At 41.8% G+C, this 17874-nt stretch overlaps 1 protein-coding gene across 2 annotated transcripts; it reads left to right on the forward strand.

Annotated features, from left to right (window-relative positions):
- Window positions 1-912: 912 nt before the first annotated feature.
- ssbp3b (single stranded DNA binding protein 3b) lies at window positions 913-16275 on the forward strand. 2 transcript variants are annotated; one of them, XM_046392153.1, is made up of 18 exons: window positions 914-1102; window positions 1837-1909; window positions 2059-2120; window positions 2212-2296; window positions 10097-10186; window positions 11270-11344; window positions 11590-11652; window positions 11743-11806; window positions 11904-11977; window positions 12246-12310; window positions 12409-12457; window positions 12722-12757; window positions 12876-12930; window positions 13022-13086; window positions 14231-14309; window positions 14493-14521; window positions 14621-14722; window positions 14859-16275. In XM_046392153.1, the coding sequence occupies exons 1-18, from the start codon at window positions 1047-1049 to the stop codon at window positions 14886-14888; spliced, it is 1152 nt and encodes a 383-aa protein (XP_046248109.1). In that variant the 5' UTR covers window positions 914-1046; the 3' UTR covers window positions 14889-16275. The 2 variants fall into 2 exon arrangements, with proteins under 2 accessions (XP_046248110.1, XP_046248109.1); XM_046392154.1 differs by lacking the exon at window positions 11270-11344 and having other exon boundaries at window positions 913-1102.
- Window positions 16276-17874: the final 1599 nt, after the last annotated feature.

Consider the following 17874-nt stretch of genomic DNA (forward strand, 5'->3'; position numbering starts at 1 on the left):
AACCAACAGTGATCTCTCTTGTGAGGAGCCCATCTATCCGGTATTTCACCAGTACTTCCAGCATTTCCAGTTCTTGAGATCAAGCTTTTTTTTATTATTATTAATTAGCTTTTTTCAAAATCTATACATTTACTTATTGACTTGCTTATTTCTTCTAAATGGGACCAGGCTTACTCTCCCCCAAATAATCAGTATTGTTTGTTCCGATGATGACAATTAACACACTCAAAATCAATCAGATATAGAGACATGGAGCCGTTTTGATTTGGAGCCCGACTGATCCTTTTTTCAAGAGAGCTGGTCACGAAGACACAAAAAGTTACAGACAACACAATAATATAAAACAAGGAAACAGAAAACAATATACTAAAATACAGTAATGTTTACCATGCTTACGCACATAGTCCCAACAACTTCATTCAATATTGTTCTTGTACCTTGAAATAGTGCTTTTGATTCTTAAATTCAAGCAGAGACCAAATCTCTCCGCTTCAAACATTTCTGTAGGTTCCTCCAAGTCAGGAGTGCAGAAGACAAAAGAACAGACAGTCAAACTTGTTTTAATCTCCAGTCTGTTGGTAAAAAAAGAACCGTATATAGGTCTTATCGTAATCAGTTTACATTAGTTGATAACTATCAAATTATAAACTTGGCCTTTACCTGAATTTTATTGTAAAATATTATGTTGGAAACAACACGTTTCCGTTGATTAACCGAATAATTAATTTACATTGCATAAGTCAGAATCAAGTCAAGCAGACAATTAGAGTAATTATTTATTTCTTCATTAAATTAAAGCTATCAACGTCAGAACAGCAAACTGCGAGCACGAAAAGGCAGACCTTAAGGCAAATCGGGCGCTCTCATTGGCTGTCGGCAGCCTCAGTTAGTCATAGCCCCGCCTCTTCCCTCCGGACCAAGCTCGGTTGAGTCGTCAGGCTGAGCAGGAGTGTGGTTGTAGTGCGAGAGGGTCGCGGCCGCGATGATCTGACAGATGAAATAGCGCAAAAAAGAAACAGAAGGCGGGCGTCCTCCCACACAAAACAATGTTCCCTAAAGGCAAAGGCACCCCGGTGCCGTCCGACGGCCAAGCACGAGAAAAGTAAGCTCAGAAACGTTTATTATTGTGTGTTTTTTGCCTCGTAAGTTTTTCCCCCTTGCTCTCCGTTGTTCGCTGGACAGGCTAGCGAGAGGCGATTTCCTCCTGCCGAGAATGGAATTGAATGAACCGCCTTGTCTCGCCATTCCTTCCCTGAGCTGTGTTTCTTCTACCTTTGGCTTATTGCTGTCTTTTTACATCGCTGCCGTCCGAATCCGAGAACAGTTTGGTTGTGTTTTAACCGTCGGTTGCCTCATATTTTTGCGGATATTCAGTCGAGAGCACGGAGAGGAGAAAACAATAACATCGCCTTGCCTCACAGTACATTGTTTTCTCTGTTGCGCTCTGGATGGGCTCCGTTTTTATTTCCCTCAGCCCCATCAGTGCCACCAGGATACAGTACCTAGCTAATGCACAGCAGGCTGGTAGTGTGCTCTTCTTTCTTACATTTCACATCACGACGTTAAATTATACTTTTGCTTTAGCACTTTCTTTTAACCCTCTCATTGTAGTGAATCGTAACCAGGCTTTGGCTTGGTTACACAGTCCCCATTTAATTTTTTGGCATAGCCTATTTGGCAGCCATTGTTCATAGGGCCTGTACCCGACTCCAGTCACTCAGTGCGCCCGCCGAATAAGATTTAACCTGCTGTTTTATGTTTAGTTTATTTTTTGCCAGTTTGTCACTTTTGTTAAATTAAAAAATAATGATGATATCCCCCCCTCCCAACACACAGGTTGGCTCTGTACGTCTATGAGTATTTGCTGCACATAGGAGCTCAGAAGTCTGCACAGACCTTTTTGTCAGAGGTATGTGGAGTTTGAGGAAAAAGTTGTCCTTTTTAAATTTTAACACTTCGTTTATATGTAAATGTACTGTTATTGCTCTTTCATTAACAAGAACATTAAAATGTATTTAATTTACACCCAAGGATAATATTGAAGTCCCCTTTTCCTAGATCCGATGGGAGAAAAACATAACACTCGGAGAACCTCCTGGATTCCTACACTCCTGGTGGTGGTAAGAGATAATGTTCTCATCTCTCTGACTTTAAACATGTCCAGGGGTTGTTTGTGTGGTTTGTTTGCTTCATGACCTGTCTTGTCTACAGTGTATTCTGGGACTTGTATTGCGCTGCACCGGAGAGGAGAGAGACGTGTGACCACTCCAGCGAAGCAAAAGCCTTCCATGATTATGTGAGTAGTGCTTGCATGGGAAGCTGTTGCACAAATTGCCCTGTCTTCTATAAAGAAGGCAGCAACCCTTCTATCAAGGCTAACAAGTGGTGTAAATAATGCTTCTCCAATCTGGGTTGTGCAATGACTCAAATATTTTTTTTTTTTTTGTTGGAGCTATCAGAGCAAAGTCCTCATAATCTCTGTTTGTCAACACTCGAGTCCTGACTAAATCTCCCACATTCCCCTTCAGGAGTGATTCAGCTGCAGTACTTCCAAGTTATTGTGATCGTCTTTTAGCTCGAAGAATTACAATGATTCACCCTAAAATGATGTCTGTCTGATTTCAGCCTTTTTTTGCTTGCTTTAGTATGTTTTGCACATTGTTTCAGAGATGTGAGTTATTTCATATTTCCCACTGCATGTTTTTGTAGCTGCATTTAACTACCCAAAGCAAACTGGAACGCTGTTTTGTTTTTCTCCTTCTAAATTTACGATCGGTCATCTCTCTCAGTTGGTGGGTCGAATGATGCGCCCAACAAGGAGCTTTATTGGCTTCTGGGAAAATGATGCTGATGTCAGCATGTCCTGAGTCAGACCTGTCGAGTGCTCCCCCCCCCCCATTATCTACGCTGCGCTCGAGCTCCCTGCCTCAGTTGTGAAGACGATAGAAAACCTGCTGTGTGTTCTACACAACTTTTCTTATACACACAGCTTGATTTTTGACAGAGACCTCCAGCTGACCTGATGTGTAGTAGCTCAAGTACATGCTGAAACGTATTACCTGCGGTGACATAATCCTAATGGATCTGAAACCGTAAAAGCAGTCTCGGATCCAAAATCTATGACCTGTCGCTCAGGACAGCATGCATAATTTTATGGTAGAACTTCCATATTTGCATGCTATGGGTGTTTTGCATCCTGATAATTATGCAATTTTTTTTCTTGTGCTTGCATTGTTTCCCGCTTTGACTCGTCATTCAAAAGAAACATCAAAAAGAGCCTCATGAGGATCAAAGAAAGTGTGAACTGCTCATCAGTGGCTTCTGCTGCTCCCATCCTTGTGATTCTCCAGCCTTATCCAAAAAGATGAGATGGGCATTGTGCTGCTGCTGTATATAAAATAAAGATACTTATTTGGAGTATGCTGTATCAGCACAGCCAATCAAAGGCATTAGGGCTTAAAGAGTTCTCCCAGGATGACTGATAAGCAGCCCAGTTGTATGCCGGTCATGAATTGGACAAGATGGGGTTAAAATGGAGATGTTGGTCCTGTTCTTGGCAGATAGAGTTGTCAGGGTAACAGGCCTCCTGATCTGGCAGGTGACCTGGGAGCCAGGAGAGAGAGGCTACATTGTGGGTCTGCCCTTTCAATAATCGTTTCACTGTCCTTATTATTCTAACTCATACAGACAAAGGAGGAAAGCATTTGTTTAACACATGCTTTTATTCATCTAGCCTGCTTCATAGTAAATGCTTGCCATATCTTTGATTGCTTGTTTAGGAAGGATGTGTTTTTGGAGTGTGTGCTTGTGTCTTAAAGGATATAAGAAGAAGCAGGATATAAGAAGTGTTACAGATTTCAGAATTATTTATCTATTTTGGACAAATCGTGTTTCAAACATTATTTACTGCTCTATTCTTAAAATTCTGTTTCAGCAAAGGTGTGAGAACAATTGATGTCATTTTTTCCCTTGGATTACAGTGATGAAACCTCCTTAGACCAGTTTTGAAAGATTAAACACTAAAATATGCTGTTAGATTGCAGCTGGTGGTTTGACTGAGACCATTTTCATAACATGGAAAACATTAAGCAAATGAGGGAACAGTGAAATGTCAGCCTGGGCTGTGTGCTGCCGTGGTGGGGAGCTTTGAGAGTTTCTTTGCGGCTGGCTCTACCCGACATCTTGTAGTTGCCCTTCGCTCTGATGTTGGTTCCCCTTGTGTTCATTTGTGGATGTGGGGGTCAAACAATTGTGTGTGTGTATATATGAATGTATTTGTGTGTGTGTGTGTGCGTGGACAGTACTAGTCCTTGGACCCTCGCCTTTGTCTAGGTGTGGGGGAGGTGAGCGCTGCTCTGTTAGCCGGCAGCGCTCGTAAAGCCCCGGCGGGCCTGATGAACGCTCCCCAAGGGGCCCCGTTGCCATGGCGTCAGTGCCTGATTGATGGCTGTCACGGAGCTGAGGGGCAGATTGGAAAGAAGAAAAGGGGAGTGGCACTATGGCATATGCCCAGCATCCACCACCACGGAGGAGCTGGGGGAATTAAGAGGCGGGGGTTGGGGTGAAGGAGAGGAGGGAGATGAGAAGTGGAAGGGACCTGCTAGAAGTAAGTAGAGAGAGAGAGAGCATCCAGTCAGGATCCACAGTGGTTTTTATGATGTTGATTGATGGTTAAACATTTACAAGCTAAACATAGGGGCTGGTTTCTTTTGAGCGTCAGTTCCAGTGGAAGAAGTGAGGCTGTTAAGAGCACACTTAGTCAGGATCTGGCAGTTGGGTGGTCTGCGCTGCAGCCAGATTTTACATTTACATGCAAAAAAAAAATTGTTTTTTGTCTCCTTTCTGTTTGATTCTAACTCCATGTATACCCTTTCTTTTTCACAGTAACCCCAGTCAACCTCATGATCACCATTACCCTCCTCTTGCTTTTCTTCTTTCTCTCCCCCCATGTGTTCCCCTCTCCCTCCCTTTCTCTTTGTTTTTGTAAGGAGAGCACAAGCACATCCGCCGCCACTCTGGCTTTTTGTAACCTCCCTCAGTGATTCAAGAATTCATGAAAAAATTTGTTTGGCTGGGATTGCTTGTGTGCTCTTCAGTACACACATTTACATGCTGAATCATGGTGGGTGCATGTGTTAGTGGGTGGGGGGGGGGTAGTAGTCTGTCTAAAGGAGGTCCCCTGGGGAGTTGTAAGGAAGGCCCCAGACAAGAGCCTCATAGCCCGGGGCAGGACTGAGACATCTGCCCCTTTCCTGTATCAGAGAGTCTATGGCGAGACGTGGTTTGTTCAGACTGAAAGTAGCATCAGGCTGTTTGGGACAGCCCAGCAAGCACAGCTGTGGGCTTTAGTGGGACTTGATAAAGATCTAACACAACATGCCTGGGAACCTGCCATGCACATTGCTTTTCAGTCTGGCAAACAAATTCTGGCTTCCACAGAACTGTGTAGGTTGTTGACATTGTTCTGTTATTTTGTGGTCCATCCCTTAGATACAACTTTGCTTTAATTCATTGCTTCTTTACAAAACAGAGGGAGCAAATTAGAGGCGGACTGATTCTGGATTTTCAAAGGCAGATATAATAGGGATAGTTTGTACCAGGAAAAAGCTGGTAACTGTTTGATTGGTTGTAATTAGCCCCACCCTCAGGGAAAAAAAATTGACACCAGAGGAACCATCTTTGACTTTATTAGAAACTGGGTAAGTGTTGAACTGAACATCTAAGTTAAAGCAATAAGCCAATGAATAAATCTGGATCAGTGTACATCATATTCAGATTTACTATCTTATCTGCCGAAAATGACGGTTTGTGAAATGTCCTGTTTGTGCAAATTAATTGGTGAAATCAATTAATTATCTACCTCCAGAATAAACCAAACTACAGTTACTGGTTCACAGTGAAGAGGCCAGACGATGTGTTGTTTTGAAACTAGCCACACACTGTAGATCTGTAACAATCAGCCTAACTTCTTCCTCTGAAATGTCCTGATGTCTTTAGGTTAATATTTAACAACCACTTTCCTGTAGTTGAAAAATTTTACTGTTGATCTTGATAAAGTTGTGTGACTCCCATAGGAGCAATTTGTATGTTATTCAGAGGCTATCAGGACGAGGATGAGTACATTCACTTGGGTTAGTAACACAACTTATCTCTATGTTACCTGACACTTAAATCTGCATAAAAAGACAACAGTGGAGCTTGGGACACATCTTCATTTCTGTGTCTGTGCATCCGAGACACATGCTTTCATGGATGCTCTTTTACTGGAGGGCTACTACAGACCATGTGGTTCATTCCTACCTGTTTTCCCCTGATGCTTACAATATAATAATAACACTTGTAGACTTGACTCGTCTACTTTTGTTAAAAATTAGATTAATAAATATCTTGGCAATATTGCTTACCATTTGACTGACCTAGATATGTAAACAGAGGATCAGTGCTGTGACGATAGAATATCTTCTGGAGGCCCGTGAAGGTTTTCATGCATGCAAAAACAAAGAATTGCGTTCTACATAAATATCTCGCTCTGTGAGAAGCCTTTGCTGTTTGGAGCTGGTATTGCTGGCCACAGGCCCCCATTTGAGCTTTAACGTTTACAGACGCCTGCTCTAAATAAAATCCCTGCTTCATTTAAAGAAATGAGATCACTCCCAGGAAGTTACAAAGTACTAGTTACAGTGACTTTTGAAGAGGTCAGAACTATGAATAAGTCCTTTACCATGTAGTGCCAGTGGCTTATGAAAATCGTGGACTGTGACAGAAGCTCTACGGGAGGTTCAACAAAATGCAAAGTAAGTTTGTCAAAAGCATCAGAGTATTGATACTTTTTCAATACCACATGTTTAAAATGATGCAAAATCTACATTTCATAGTATCAAAAGGTACTAAAACAGATCTACAGTGGGATTTTCACCTTGAGACTGCACAGAATCTAACCTTAATTCAGATGCGTTGGTATGTGTTCAGTGACTTTTTCTGTACCAGCATTGTATATAGGTTGTTACTTTGAAAAAAAGGGGGAAAAGATTCTATTTTGTGTGCTCAGGACCTTTTTAGCTTTTGTATCAAGTGAGATATTGAGTGTTGTGGGGACTTTATTGAGTGTGGGATAAGGGAGACCAGATGAAGCATCTGAAGCTTTAAGAACGTTTTATGTTAGCATGGCATAGGGAACTGATTGTAGTACTTTATCTAAATATGCTAATCAAAAACTTGTTCCTCTTCTTGCAGCAATACTTCCCAGTTCATAGTATTGTCTTTCTTTGCTCTGTGATCTGAGTTCTTTTAGTACCTGTCAAAAACCATAAAACAGTGTAACATTTGTAATAATGAGCCTGTAGATCTGGCTAATACCCTTCCAAAAGTGTTTTCACTACATCACTCCTGCTATAGAAATTATTTCCGGTTATTGTCACAATTCCACAGTGTTTATGTGCTTTGAAGGTATTTTCCATGCTTTTGTTTGAATCGTGAAAAAGAAAACTTGTTAGAGGAACTATCTAAGCAGTTACCCACAATCCCTGTGTGTTGGTATACCAATCACGCAGCTTAAATGGAGTCATCGCTAGCTGTATGTCAAGCAGGATAGCATCTTTAACCTGATTCTTTTAACTTGAATATGGATGACTTGTCTGGGCAGTTCATTTCTTGCAAAACAGATACTGTTTTTATATATGCAGGTGATTTGATAGTATTCTCAGCAGCTGTTCAGTACATACCCTCAGTGTGATGCTGACTTTGATAAGATGAAATGCCATAAACATATATATATTTATATAAGTATATACATTTATATATAAATTGGGTCAGAAATTAATATTTTTTGTAATTAGGTGGAAATGTTCTTAAATTATCTTGGTCAGAAAAAGTGTAGTAGACATAATGATAGTAATGTCAATGGAAATTCCAGTATTAGGAGAATATGCTTGTATATAAATTTTACATGTTTGATTTATGTCATGAACTGTAAGAAACTTCTTACAGTGACACCATGAGAACATTATTGCCTGTGTATATAAAGTTTTGGGTTACTAGTCAGGCGATCATCAGCATGAATGTTCCTTCATGTCAGGTAGAGAAACCCACTGAATGAATGTATGTGCAGACTGGATAAGGTAGAAAACGGCATAATTAACGAATCCTACCAAATGCTGCGTGTTATGCATCAGAGGTACAAATGTGCTGCGGAGTCTGAGAGAAGGTGTTGCATCATCACATGGTCACCAACACCAATCTGCTAAATGTTAGCAGGTAAGATGCACTTTAAACATGAAGTAGCTGGTCATAGCAACATAAAGTATTGCCGTTTAAAAAAGCAAGCAAATCCTGGTCCCATATTCAGCATACGCTAGTGTGATGTGGAAACGTGAAACCTCCAGTGCGCATACACAGAGTATGGAATTCAGAGTGAAACAGGAGACATTTTGTGTCCAACGGTTAAAATTGTGCAATGAGAAATCTTTGCGCATTGATATATCCTTGAATTTTTGATAAGGCAGAAAGAGTAGCTGACATTTGTCATAGCAATTACAAAGTGGAACTTGATGGAGGTGCTGCAGATTCATCAAAATAAGATTCTGGTTTTGGCTATGAGCATTTAACAAATTAAAATAGAGAAAGGCACAAGCTGTCATCACTGAGCAAATACTGCAAATACAATTTCTCATGCCCATGGTTAAAAAAAAAATAAATAAAATTTAAAAAAATATAACCAGGTCACCATACGTGTACATGCTGACCCTAAGCGGGTTCATGTTTTATGGTTTCTGGGTATGTAAGCTGTTTTCTTTAAGTAGGTGCTCAGTGGCCTGTGAATTTGAGCGAGTCACTGCAAGTCTAAAAGTATGTGTTGTGCAACATCTGCATCTTAAAGTGTGTAAATTAAATTAGTTATACATGGATTTAGCAGATTGTGAGTGCTACCATTTATCCATTAAATGGTGGGGTAATTCAGAGTAACTGGTGTAGATGGGTGAGGAAGTATGGCCTGTGGAGTACACTGAGATCTGCAGAAAATTTCTTCTGTTGCACATTTATAGCAGCATGTTGTTTATAATAAGAGCTCAGATGTTTGCTGTGTTGGAGGATTCCTCAGTCTTGCATCTTGCTGATGTTTCTACAGCATCCTGTGACATGACCTGAAGAAATAGCATTTACTGGCTGTCTGTCTCAGTGGTGGCGGGGCCTGATGAGACGTGACTTTTCCCTGTGGCCTCACTTCTCTCCCTGCTGAGGTATTTCACAGTGGCCCTGCAGTGGCAGCCTGAGCAGATATAATTAGGGGAGGTGCAGTCGATATCAGAGAGTGTGTTTTCACCAGCGTTGTCTGTAGAGCTCTGGACAGAGGCAATGTGTTTTGTGTGTGCATTATACATTATAATGTGAGTGAGCATTAACAAATAGAACTGAAGGAGCTTCTCTCATTCTGTAGCTGTTCACTGGAAGCTAAACCCCACAGCTCGGAGGACATTAGCCCATCTCAGATTGCTTGAGCTACAGGGAAGAAAAACTCAGTCAATTAGGAGCGTGTGACCGAAGCAAATGGCACATTAGTGAATTAGGGCTGCGGTTTGAGCAGGAAATCGGCCCAGCAAGACCCTGCTGTGCAGCAGCACTTTGGAGTCACTGACTCAGTGAATCCTACTGATACTTATCTGATCCACTGGATCCTGGATCAGCATGGCTCAAAAGCCTCAGTAAAGACCCAATCATCGACATACTGGAGATCCATAGATGTGGGTCACCTGAATGCAGTTGGTGCTCTGGCTCTTTCTTTTTTGAGTCAAGGGTGGGTTAACTAGTGTTTAAACAGGAAATATGCAGAATTAAATTTCATGTCTTTACAAGGGTTATGAAGCCTTTTCACATAATGCATATCAACCCATTCAGAATGATAGGCAAAACCGGCTTAGCTTGTGTCACTGTGGTCTGTGACCTGTGGTCAGCTGTTCCAATAACCTCAGCCATGAAGGGATAAAACAATACTATTTCTGCATGTTAAAGTTCCACTTCCTGTACTGAGACTGGAACTGTGACATGTGACGCACATTGACAGGTTGTAATGCTGATGTTGTGTCTCCCTTTCTTTTCTCAGAGTGCAGCAGCAGCCCCCAGTCCTGTGATGGGAGGGATGCCCCCTGGCGAGGGCATGCCAGGGGGACCCATGCCACCCAACTTTTTCCAGGTCAGCTTATCACTGCATTGATCTGTCTGTTAAGGCACACTTCTACATTTATCATTAAATCATTCCAATATCAGAATTTTCCAAACTGCACTTCTGCTGGCCCCTGCTTTGTAAAATGCTGTTTGGGTATTGTTTATGTTGTTACACTCCAGGTCTCCACATTGGTGTCTATACTGCTTTTGTCTTTTGTTTTGCTCCATTCTTCTCAGTGGACTTGTAGTAAATAGTCATAGACATTCTGTCTGCCTGGGCCCCTACAGTGCTGTAAACAGGCAGGCGTGGCCTGGCCATTTTCCCTAATGGAGAAATCGAAAGGTGCAGCACCTACTGTAAATCAATATCTCATGAGGATAAACTCTTGGCAGGCAATTGTGTGGAACTGTGGCTGTAAGAGGTGACATAAAATCACAGTGATGCTCTGCCTCCACTAGGCCAAACTATTCACTTTAAATTTGCCCAGTTATTATGTACTAGAAGCAACAAAGGCGTGACTCATTACGTGATCATGTTAATATCAGGAAAGACATTTTCATATTGACACATGAACACACACACTCTTGCTTTCCATATGAGAATCCTTTGGAGGAGTCTCAATTAGACCCCTCACTCTCTGTCAGATCTGCAACATTAGTAACACCGTGCCGGTGTTTAGTGTTGTTATACAGCTAATTGCATAGAGCTTAATTGATGCTGTTAATTCAGGGAAATTAGCACTGATAACATGCTGCATGCAGCAGGCTTCTTAATGTCTTGACTGACAGGCAAAAGAGCACACATCCTCTCCGTCTCTCTGTCTCTTCTCTCACTCAAGGCCAAGTCATTTGCTTGCTTTTTTCTGCTCAGTCTTTCTCTTTCACTGTGTTCGGTACATTTAAAATTAGCATCTTGTTTTTGTACATTTTTTGTGCCACACTACTCGCACTCAGACTGTCCTCAGCCCTGCAGTAACCCCCGCTTTTCTCTCTGCCCTTCTCCTGTCGCCCTCTTGTTTCTCGCTCCCTTTTTCTCTCTTGGTCTCATCCTCCCCCTTCTTCCTCGTCCAATCTTCCTCCTTGCCTCTTTTATTTTGTGCTTGCCACACAGGGTCCTCCTGGTCCCCAGGGCTCTCCTCACCCTCAGCCTCCTCCCCCTAACAGTATGATGGGACCTCACAGCCAGGTAACACTCCCTCTCCCTCTTCCTCTCTTTTTTTCCTCTGTTTTTGCTATCTGCGGTCATTTGGGAACGCCGATTCTCAGTGCTGATGCTTCATGCTTTGGCATTTGTCTCAGCGCAGTGCTTTATGCTGCTTTCAGTATTCACGCGGGCATACTTTCAAGAAATCAGAATGCTACTAAATTTTCTGAGAGATTTATGTCACTTACTTACTGAAATCTCATGAAGCAGTCTTGTTTCTCTTGCAGTCCTTTATGTCGCCTCGGTTCGCTGGAGGTCCAAGAGGTCCTCCCATCAGGATGGGTAACCAGGTAGAGCTCGCACACATTATGGATGCAGAATACATAACACAGATTTAAATCTGACTTTTCATTGGGTCTTTGTGTCTTTATTCTCGGTAGCCACCAGGTGGAGGACCAGGTCCTCATCCCATGCTTCCCAACATGGACCCTACACGACCACAAGGTGAGACTGAGTACTGTATTCACTTGAAATATTAAGATTAATTAGATTATTAATTAGATTCTCTGTTCATATGAATATTCTTTTTTTTTACCAACAGGCCATCCTAACTTGGGGCCAATGCAGAGAATGAGTGGCCCTAGAGGCATGGGACCCATGGGGCCTGGCCCACAGGTAGACCTTTCTGCTTACATAGGAATAATATCACCACTACCTTGATGACCCCTTAGTCATGGGTCTGTGCTAGACTGGTTCGGGTGCTGTGCTTTGTGAATTTTGTATCAAATTCAAACCAAAGCTATTTTAATGGTCTTAATGGCCATGTAACTGGTTTCCCTGAATTTTTGTCTTATTTTCTGTTAATTTTGCCTTGTGTACCATGGGCTTTAAATCCTTAAAATCACTTCACAGATAATTTGATGGTTTTTGGTTTTCTTCTCAGAACTTTGGTGGTGGGATGAGACCTCCACACAATGCTATGGGTCCTGGTATGCCAGGAGTGAACATGTAAGCCACCTTTTGAAAATTTGTCAATATGTTCTCTTAAAAGTCTCTCAACCTTGATGCATTATCTAACTAAAATTTCTATTGGTCTTGCCATCTAGGGGCCCGGGGACTGGTCGGCCATGGCCCAATCCCAACAATGCCAATTCTGTGAGTACTAATGCACACACAGAGACACCCATAAAAACGCTGGTTCAGATTGCAGTCAGATCTCCTCTCAGAGCTGCCGAGGTCTAATGTGCTCCAAGGTTCTAGTCTGGGATGTAATTGTAGTATTATGTGTCACGGTTTCCACAGACAGCTGGACAGACAGCCATAATGGTATTAGGATGATCGAATGATGACATTCTGAGGTAGAGCAATGGTTTACACTCACCCATTTCTGGTCTGTAATGTTTGTGTTTTTGGTTTCAGATGCCTTACTCATCACCCTCTCCTGGTGCATACGGGGTGAGAACACATCCTGCCATCTTAACTTACATATGGATTTCACCTTAGGAAAATAACATGTAAATTTACATTTAAATTTGTAATGTATCTTGTAATTTTTTTCACTTATTCCCCATAGGGTGCTTCTGGAGGTGGAGGACCCCCAGGAACTCCCATCATGCCCAGTCCTGCAGGTTAGTCCTTCCCTGAGCTAAGCTGTTAATCAATAGCCTTTTTCATGCAGTGTCCAGTACCAGTTATATACAATGGTTACACCTTTTCCAGACTCAAACAACTCTGGTGACAATTTGTACACCATGATCAACACTGGACCCGGCAACCGAAATAATGTAAGTTCCTTTTCATCATTGTAATTGTGGATATTGTGATCATTGAGTTAAGTGGAAGTACAATTAATATCCCTTTTGCTCAAAGCCCAGGGTCCAAATCACGGCTGTCCTGTCGACACATCAGGATCAGCCCTGTCTATGTAATGGGGTTCACTTAAAAAAAGGGGTTAACAGAGAACCTAGTGGTCGAGGTATTCAGTGCGTTGTGAAAAAGCTTGTACCATTAAGCTAAACATCTGACCTCTCTACCATCTAAACACACTCCTTTGTCTAATGACTGATCGCACTTGGTGGCATAGTGACGATTTCCATCCCCTAGTTTATACATCCACGTTGCAAGGTAAATTGATTTTATAATTGTTTGTGTCAAAAATGATTTTACTCTTGAATTTGTTATCACTGTAATGTACAAAAAGCACTTAAAAATATTTTTTTTTCTATTTCAAGCTGATTTTCTAAAATCCATTTAAGGATTCTGGTGCCAGCCGCATGACAATGTGACTGAACCTGCTTTGAATTGAAATTTTGCCTAGTAATGTCACATGCCAGCAAACAGAATACATCATATGATTTAGTCTTGTATCTTTGTCACGGTTAGATATGAGATGTATGATCCAGTAGCTTTTAGACAACGTAAAGCCTGATCCTCTGCACACTGCTGCTGAAGGAAAAGAACACCAGAAAAGACTAGAAATACTTTCTATGGTTTATTTAGAAAAAATTCACTTCCTTCCTTCCTGCAAACATGGTGTTGGTCTTCATGAAAAACCGTTTTACTCAACAACAGTATGCTGGTAAATGGCTCATATTCCTTGAGTTGCACTTATCCACTGAAGAATGTACAGAACAGATTTTTACAAAACAAAACAAATGCACTTGTTGTACTGGTTCTTTTTGTGGGGGTTATTTGATATTGTAGGCTACTATTTCATTCACTCTTTTGAAGGGTTCTTCAGGTGAGAGAGCGACTGAAGTTCACAGTCGTGGAAATAAGTAAATTCACTGTATAGTTCCTGAGTTGCTGGTTCGTTTTAGTGAGTGTTACTTTGAACCTGGTAGTCCTTGGCACTGTTGACTTCCAGCTGCGTGCTAACTGTGCTGTGGAGATGAGATTAGTGAGTCCATGCTGTCGTTTCCCCTCCAGTTCCCTATGGGCCCCGGCTCTGACGGACCCCTGGGAGCCATGGCTGGGATGGAACCACACCACATGAATGGGTCACTAGGTAACACCTCTCACTGCAACACAATCACTAATACAACACAGAAATGTTTTCGACTGAATCTGTAAAAATGTTTGATATTTAAGTTGTGGTCAGTATATTGTATTTCATGTAGAGCCACTGCATAAGGCCTTTCTAATGGTCATTGCATACAAATGTTGTTTTTCCATATTGTTTCCCTCTTAGGCTCTGGTGATATGGATGGAATGAACAAGGTAAATAATGTAACCATGTGGATAATGTTTGCATTGAGAGGATAGTCTTTACTAGCATGAAATGCTATACATTTAACTTTGTGCACTCTTTGCTTGCAGAATTCCCCAAACAATTTAAGTGGCATTAGCAATCCCCCTGGGACCCCACGGGATGACGGGGAGCTGAGCGGAAACTTCCTCCACTCCTTTCAGAGCGAGAACGTAAGTCTGCCTTCTTGCCAGTTCCTCAGCTAAAATCACTGCAGCAGCAGTGTGGAGGGCCAGCTGGACATCTGGCCAAGGAGAACTTGGTAGGGAAAAGGTGTGCTTCAATTCTCTCTTCTCTGTGCCTCCACAGTACTCTCCAACCATGACGATGAGCGTGTGACACCCCCCCAAACCCCCACCCTACCCAACTTAAATTGCCATCATTCCGAGGATCTGAACTCACTATAGGACACGGCCAAACACATCAGCACCGAATCAGGGACAGGCGCCATTTTGGTTCCACACCAACGCCAGAATGCTGATCGGAGAAAAATCGAAATGGCTGGCGACTACTGCTCCTTGCTCAAAATGAAGGACAATTTCTCCATTTATCACAACCCCAAGTGTGACAAAACCAGCTACTGAAAATGCATACATGACACGTTTTATGTTCTTTGCAGAGCCCCCTTAACCCTCCCAGTCCCCCTCAACCTTAGAGCGAAGGGAAAAAATATGGTTGAAGTTTACCTCTTGTACTTTTTAATTATTGCTTTGTGGTGCAAGATGTGCAGGAAATGTCTCCGCTTTTGTCACTTAAAACACTGGAGAGTGTGTATATGCATTGTGAGCTTGGAAAGTCTTTGTCTTATCATTTTACTTATCGCCATGCATACTGTGTCACAGAAGTTGGTTGACATAGGACTCAGATTTTGCCTTTTACTCTGGCCACCTTTATTAATAATGTACTATTCTTCCTATTGCCCACCCTTGTATTTAAAGAGGTTTGTAAGGAGAAAAGATTTGCAAGAACAGCTTTTGTTGTGATGATATTTCACAGTATGTAAGTGCCCAGATGGTCCTTACAATGTCGAATCGATCCTGTTTGATCAGTTTCGGTTTTCGGTCTCTCGTCGTTGACAGCGACGCGATTCTGCACTCCTTGCTGTTTTTAATTTAAACGGCCAGATTGCCGTTGTGTTCCGTCAAGGGAAACCAGACTTTGGCGTAAGAAGTGAGTGCATGAATGCTGAGAATCTGTGTACAACATACTACCTAGTGCTGCTCTTCTCTGTGTGGACACCTGCTTTAAGATGTGGTGTATATCTCTTTACCTGTCTGTGCTTAACACTCTGTGCTCTTCATCATCGTAGCCTTCTGTGTTATTTCCAGTTTGGTTGATTATGATGAAATGACTATGAATGAGCTGCCCAATTTAACCTGTCATACATATTGGTTGTTCATACTTCCTTCCTGTATCACTGGTCGTCCCCTTGGCCCCCCGCCCCCTCTTGCCCATCCACACATTTTTTATATTTTGATACAATCTTTGACTACATATATTGCCCCAGTTATTCAGAGTTAGTCAAAGCTTTCTAAACTGATTCTAGTAGGCATCATTATAAACTTAGCGGCAGTCTTGTAAATGTGATGAGAATTTTTTGTTTTTTTTGTTTCCTGTGAACATTACGCATTATACACATCTGTCCTATGTTGCCTTTATTTGCTGATATTTTTTTATTTCAAATTGAGGAAAGATTGCTTGTTAATATAATTTTACAATAACTTAACTACCTGTGTGGGTCGTTTTATTTTGCCTCAATATTACGTTAACCCAAGTTTAGACTATGCAGCTGAAGCTGTGGATGTGACAGGTAATGTTAAATGAACAGTTAAGTTATCCATATACAGTGATGTTTTGTAATATAAATGACGACCAGGGATCAGTCCAGGGGTCCGTCAGAGCTGGGGCCCATAGGGAATTGGAGGGGAAACGAAAGCATGGACTCACTAATCTCATCTGGACAGCACAGACTACTGGATAGTTTTACCTACCTGTGACAAGGGCCTACAGGTGCATTTCTTTGTTTTAAGGGTTACAGAGTGAACACAAACAAGAAGTGGGAACTCACACTATATTTTGAACACAGGTTATCCCAGATTTTCTTTTACCTGCCTGTTTATCATAACTGTGTCTCCTGTGGGACCTTCCTCATTCCACCCTGAAGGTGTTACTGTGGCAGTCCATCTGGTCCTGCAAGCTTTAGAAGGACATCTGTGGTGAATATTTGGCCCAAACTGTCACCTGAAAACATCACGCCACACATACTTTTATTTCTACACAAGCAGCATGTGGAACATGGCCAATATGAGAAAATGCATTGAACACAACCCAGCTGTGTCTCTGAGGAAAGCACTTTGCTTTCTGGATCTGTCTATGATGAGCAACGCACCTTAAACCAACTGAGGTCATTACGCTGTTATGTTAAGGTTAATACTTTTTTTTTTTTTTGCCCAACTGATTTTCAAGGTGACAAATTCATCCAGATGGATCACTTCAAACTCAAAAACAAATAACAGCCTCATGTTGCTCTCCTGCTGGGAGTAAAAACGGCTTCACATTGCCCTCTGCTGGGCTTTCGCACACTGTCATGCTTTGCCGAGACCTCTGACCTAGACATAACATTTACCCCCCCCAAAAAAAACAAAAAGCAAATGTATATAAAATACAGGCTTACTTTAAGATTGGGACGTGAATCTTAACAGAAGTCCATGGCTGGGAGGACCTGACCATGTTCTGGTTCCTGTCTAACAATAGGAAACAAGGCTAAACTGCTGCTGGCCACTCTCCACAGGATGTGGCCTGACTGGGCAGCAGCCAAACCTGCTCTCCAACTTCAGAGCCACACATTATGAAAGCTGTATCTGCACAAAACTGCTCTGTTCACTACCATATCATAACAGTAGACTTGTAACCCATGTCATTAATTTAGTGTTCATATGGAGACAATAAGGTCAAACCCATAACAAAGACTAGGGGAAAGCTAATTAGACTAATTGCAAAATACCGTTGGGAATCTAATTATATTTACCTGGAGGGAAATAAAAATGTGTTGCCAGTGTTTTCCATTATCAGTACACACGTAAGCCATTTTGTGCTTATTCTCCACTTACAAAGACATTAATCAACAAAACATAACTGTACATTTGATAAAACTGTTATGTAACCTTATAATAAAGCAGACATGCTAGATCATCTGAGAGACACTCGAAGTCAAAGTCAATGGATGTGCAAAGATTAGACGGTTAGCTATTAACTCGTATCAGGGCCTGAATACCACACTCCACAACTCACGTGTGCGTGTGTGTGCACATTGGAATTGAACTGA

This window comes from Scatophagus argus, chromosome 6, assembly GCF_020382885.2.
Source record: "Scatophagus argus isolate fScaArg1 chromosome 6, fScaArg1.pri, whole genome shotgun sequence".
Taxonomy (NCBI): domain Eukaryota; kingdom Metazoa; phylum Chordata; class Actinopteri; family Scatophagidae; genus Scatophagus; species Scatophagus argus.

Excerpts from the sequence above, each read along its gene's own strand:
- ssbp3b (XM_046392153.1), top strand. The coding sequence starts at position 1,047 with ATGTTCCCTAAAGGCAAAGGCACCCCGGTGCCGTCCGACGGCCAAGCA. Across the intron at positions 1,910-2,058 it reads CACAGACCTTTTTGTCAGAG|ATCCGATGGGAGAAAAACAT; the intron begins GTATGTGGAGTT and ends CCCTTTTCCTAG. Across the intron at positions 14,522-14,620 it reads ATATGGATGGAATGAACAAG|AATTCCCCAAACAATTTAAG; the intron begins GTAAATAATGTA and ends CTTTGCTTGCAG.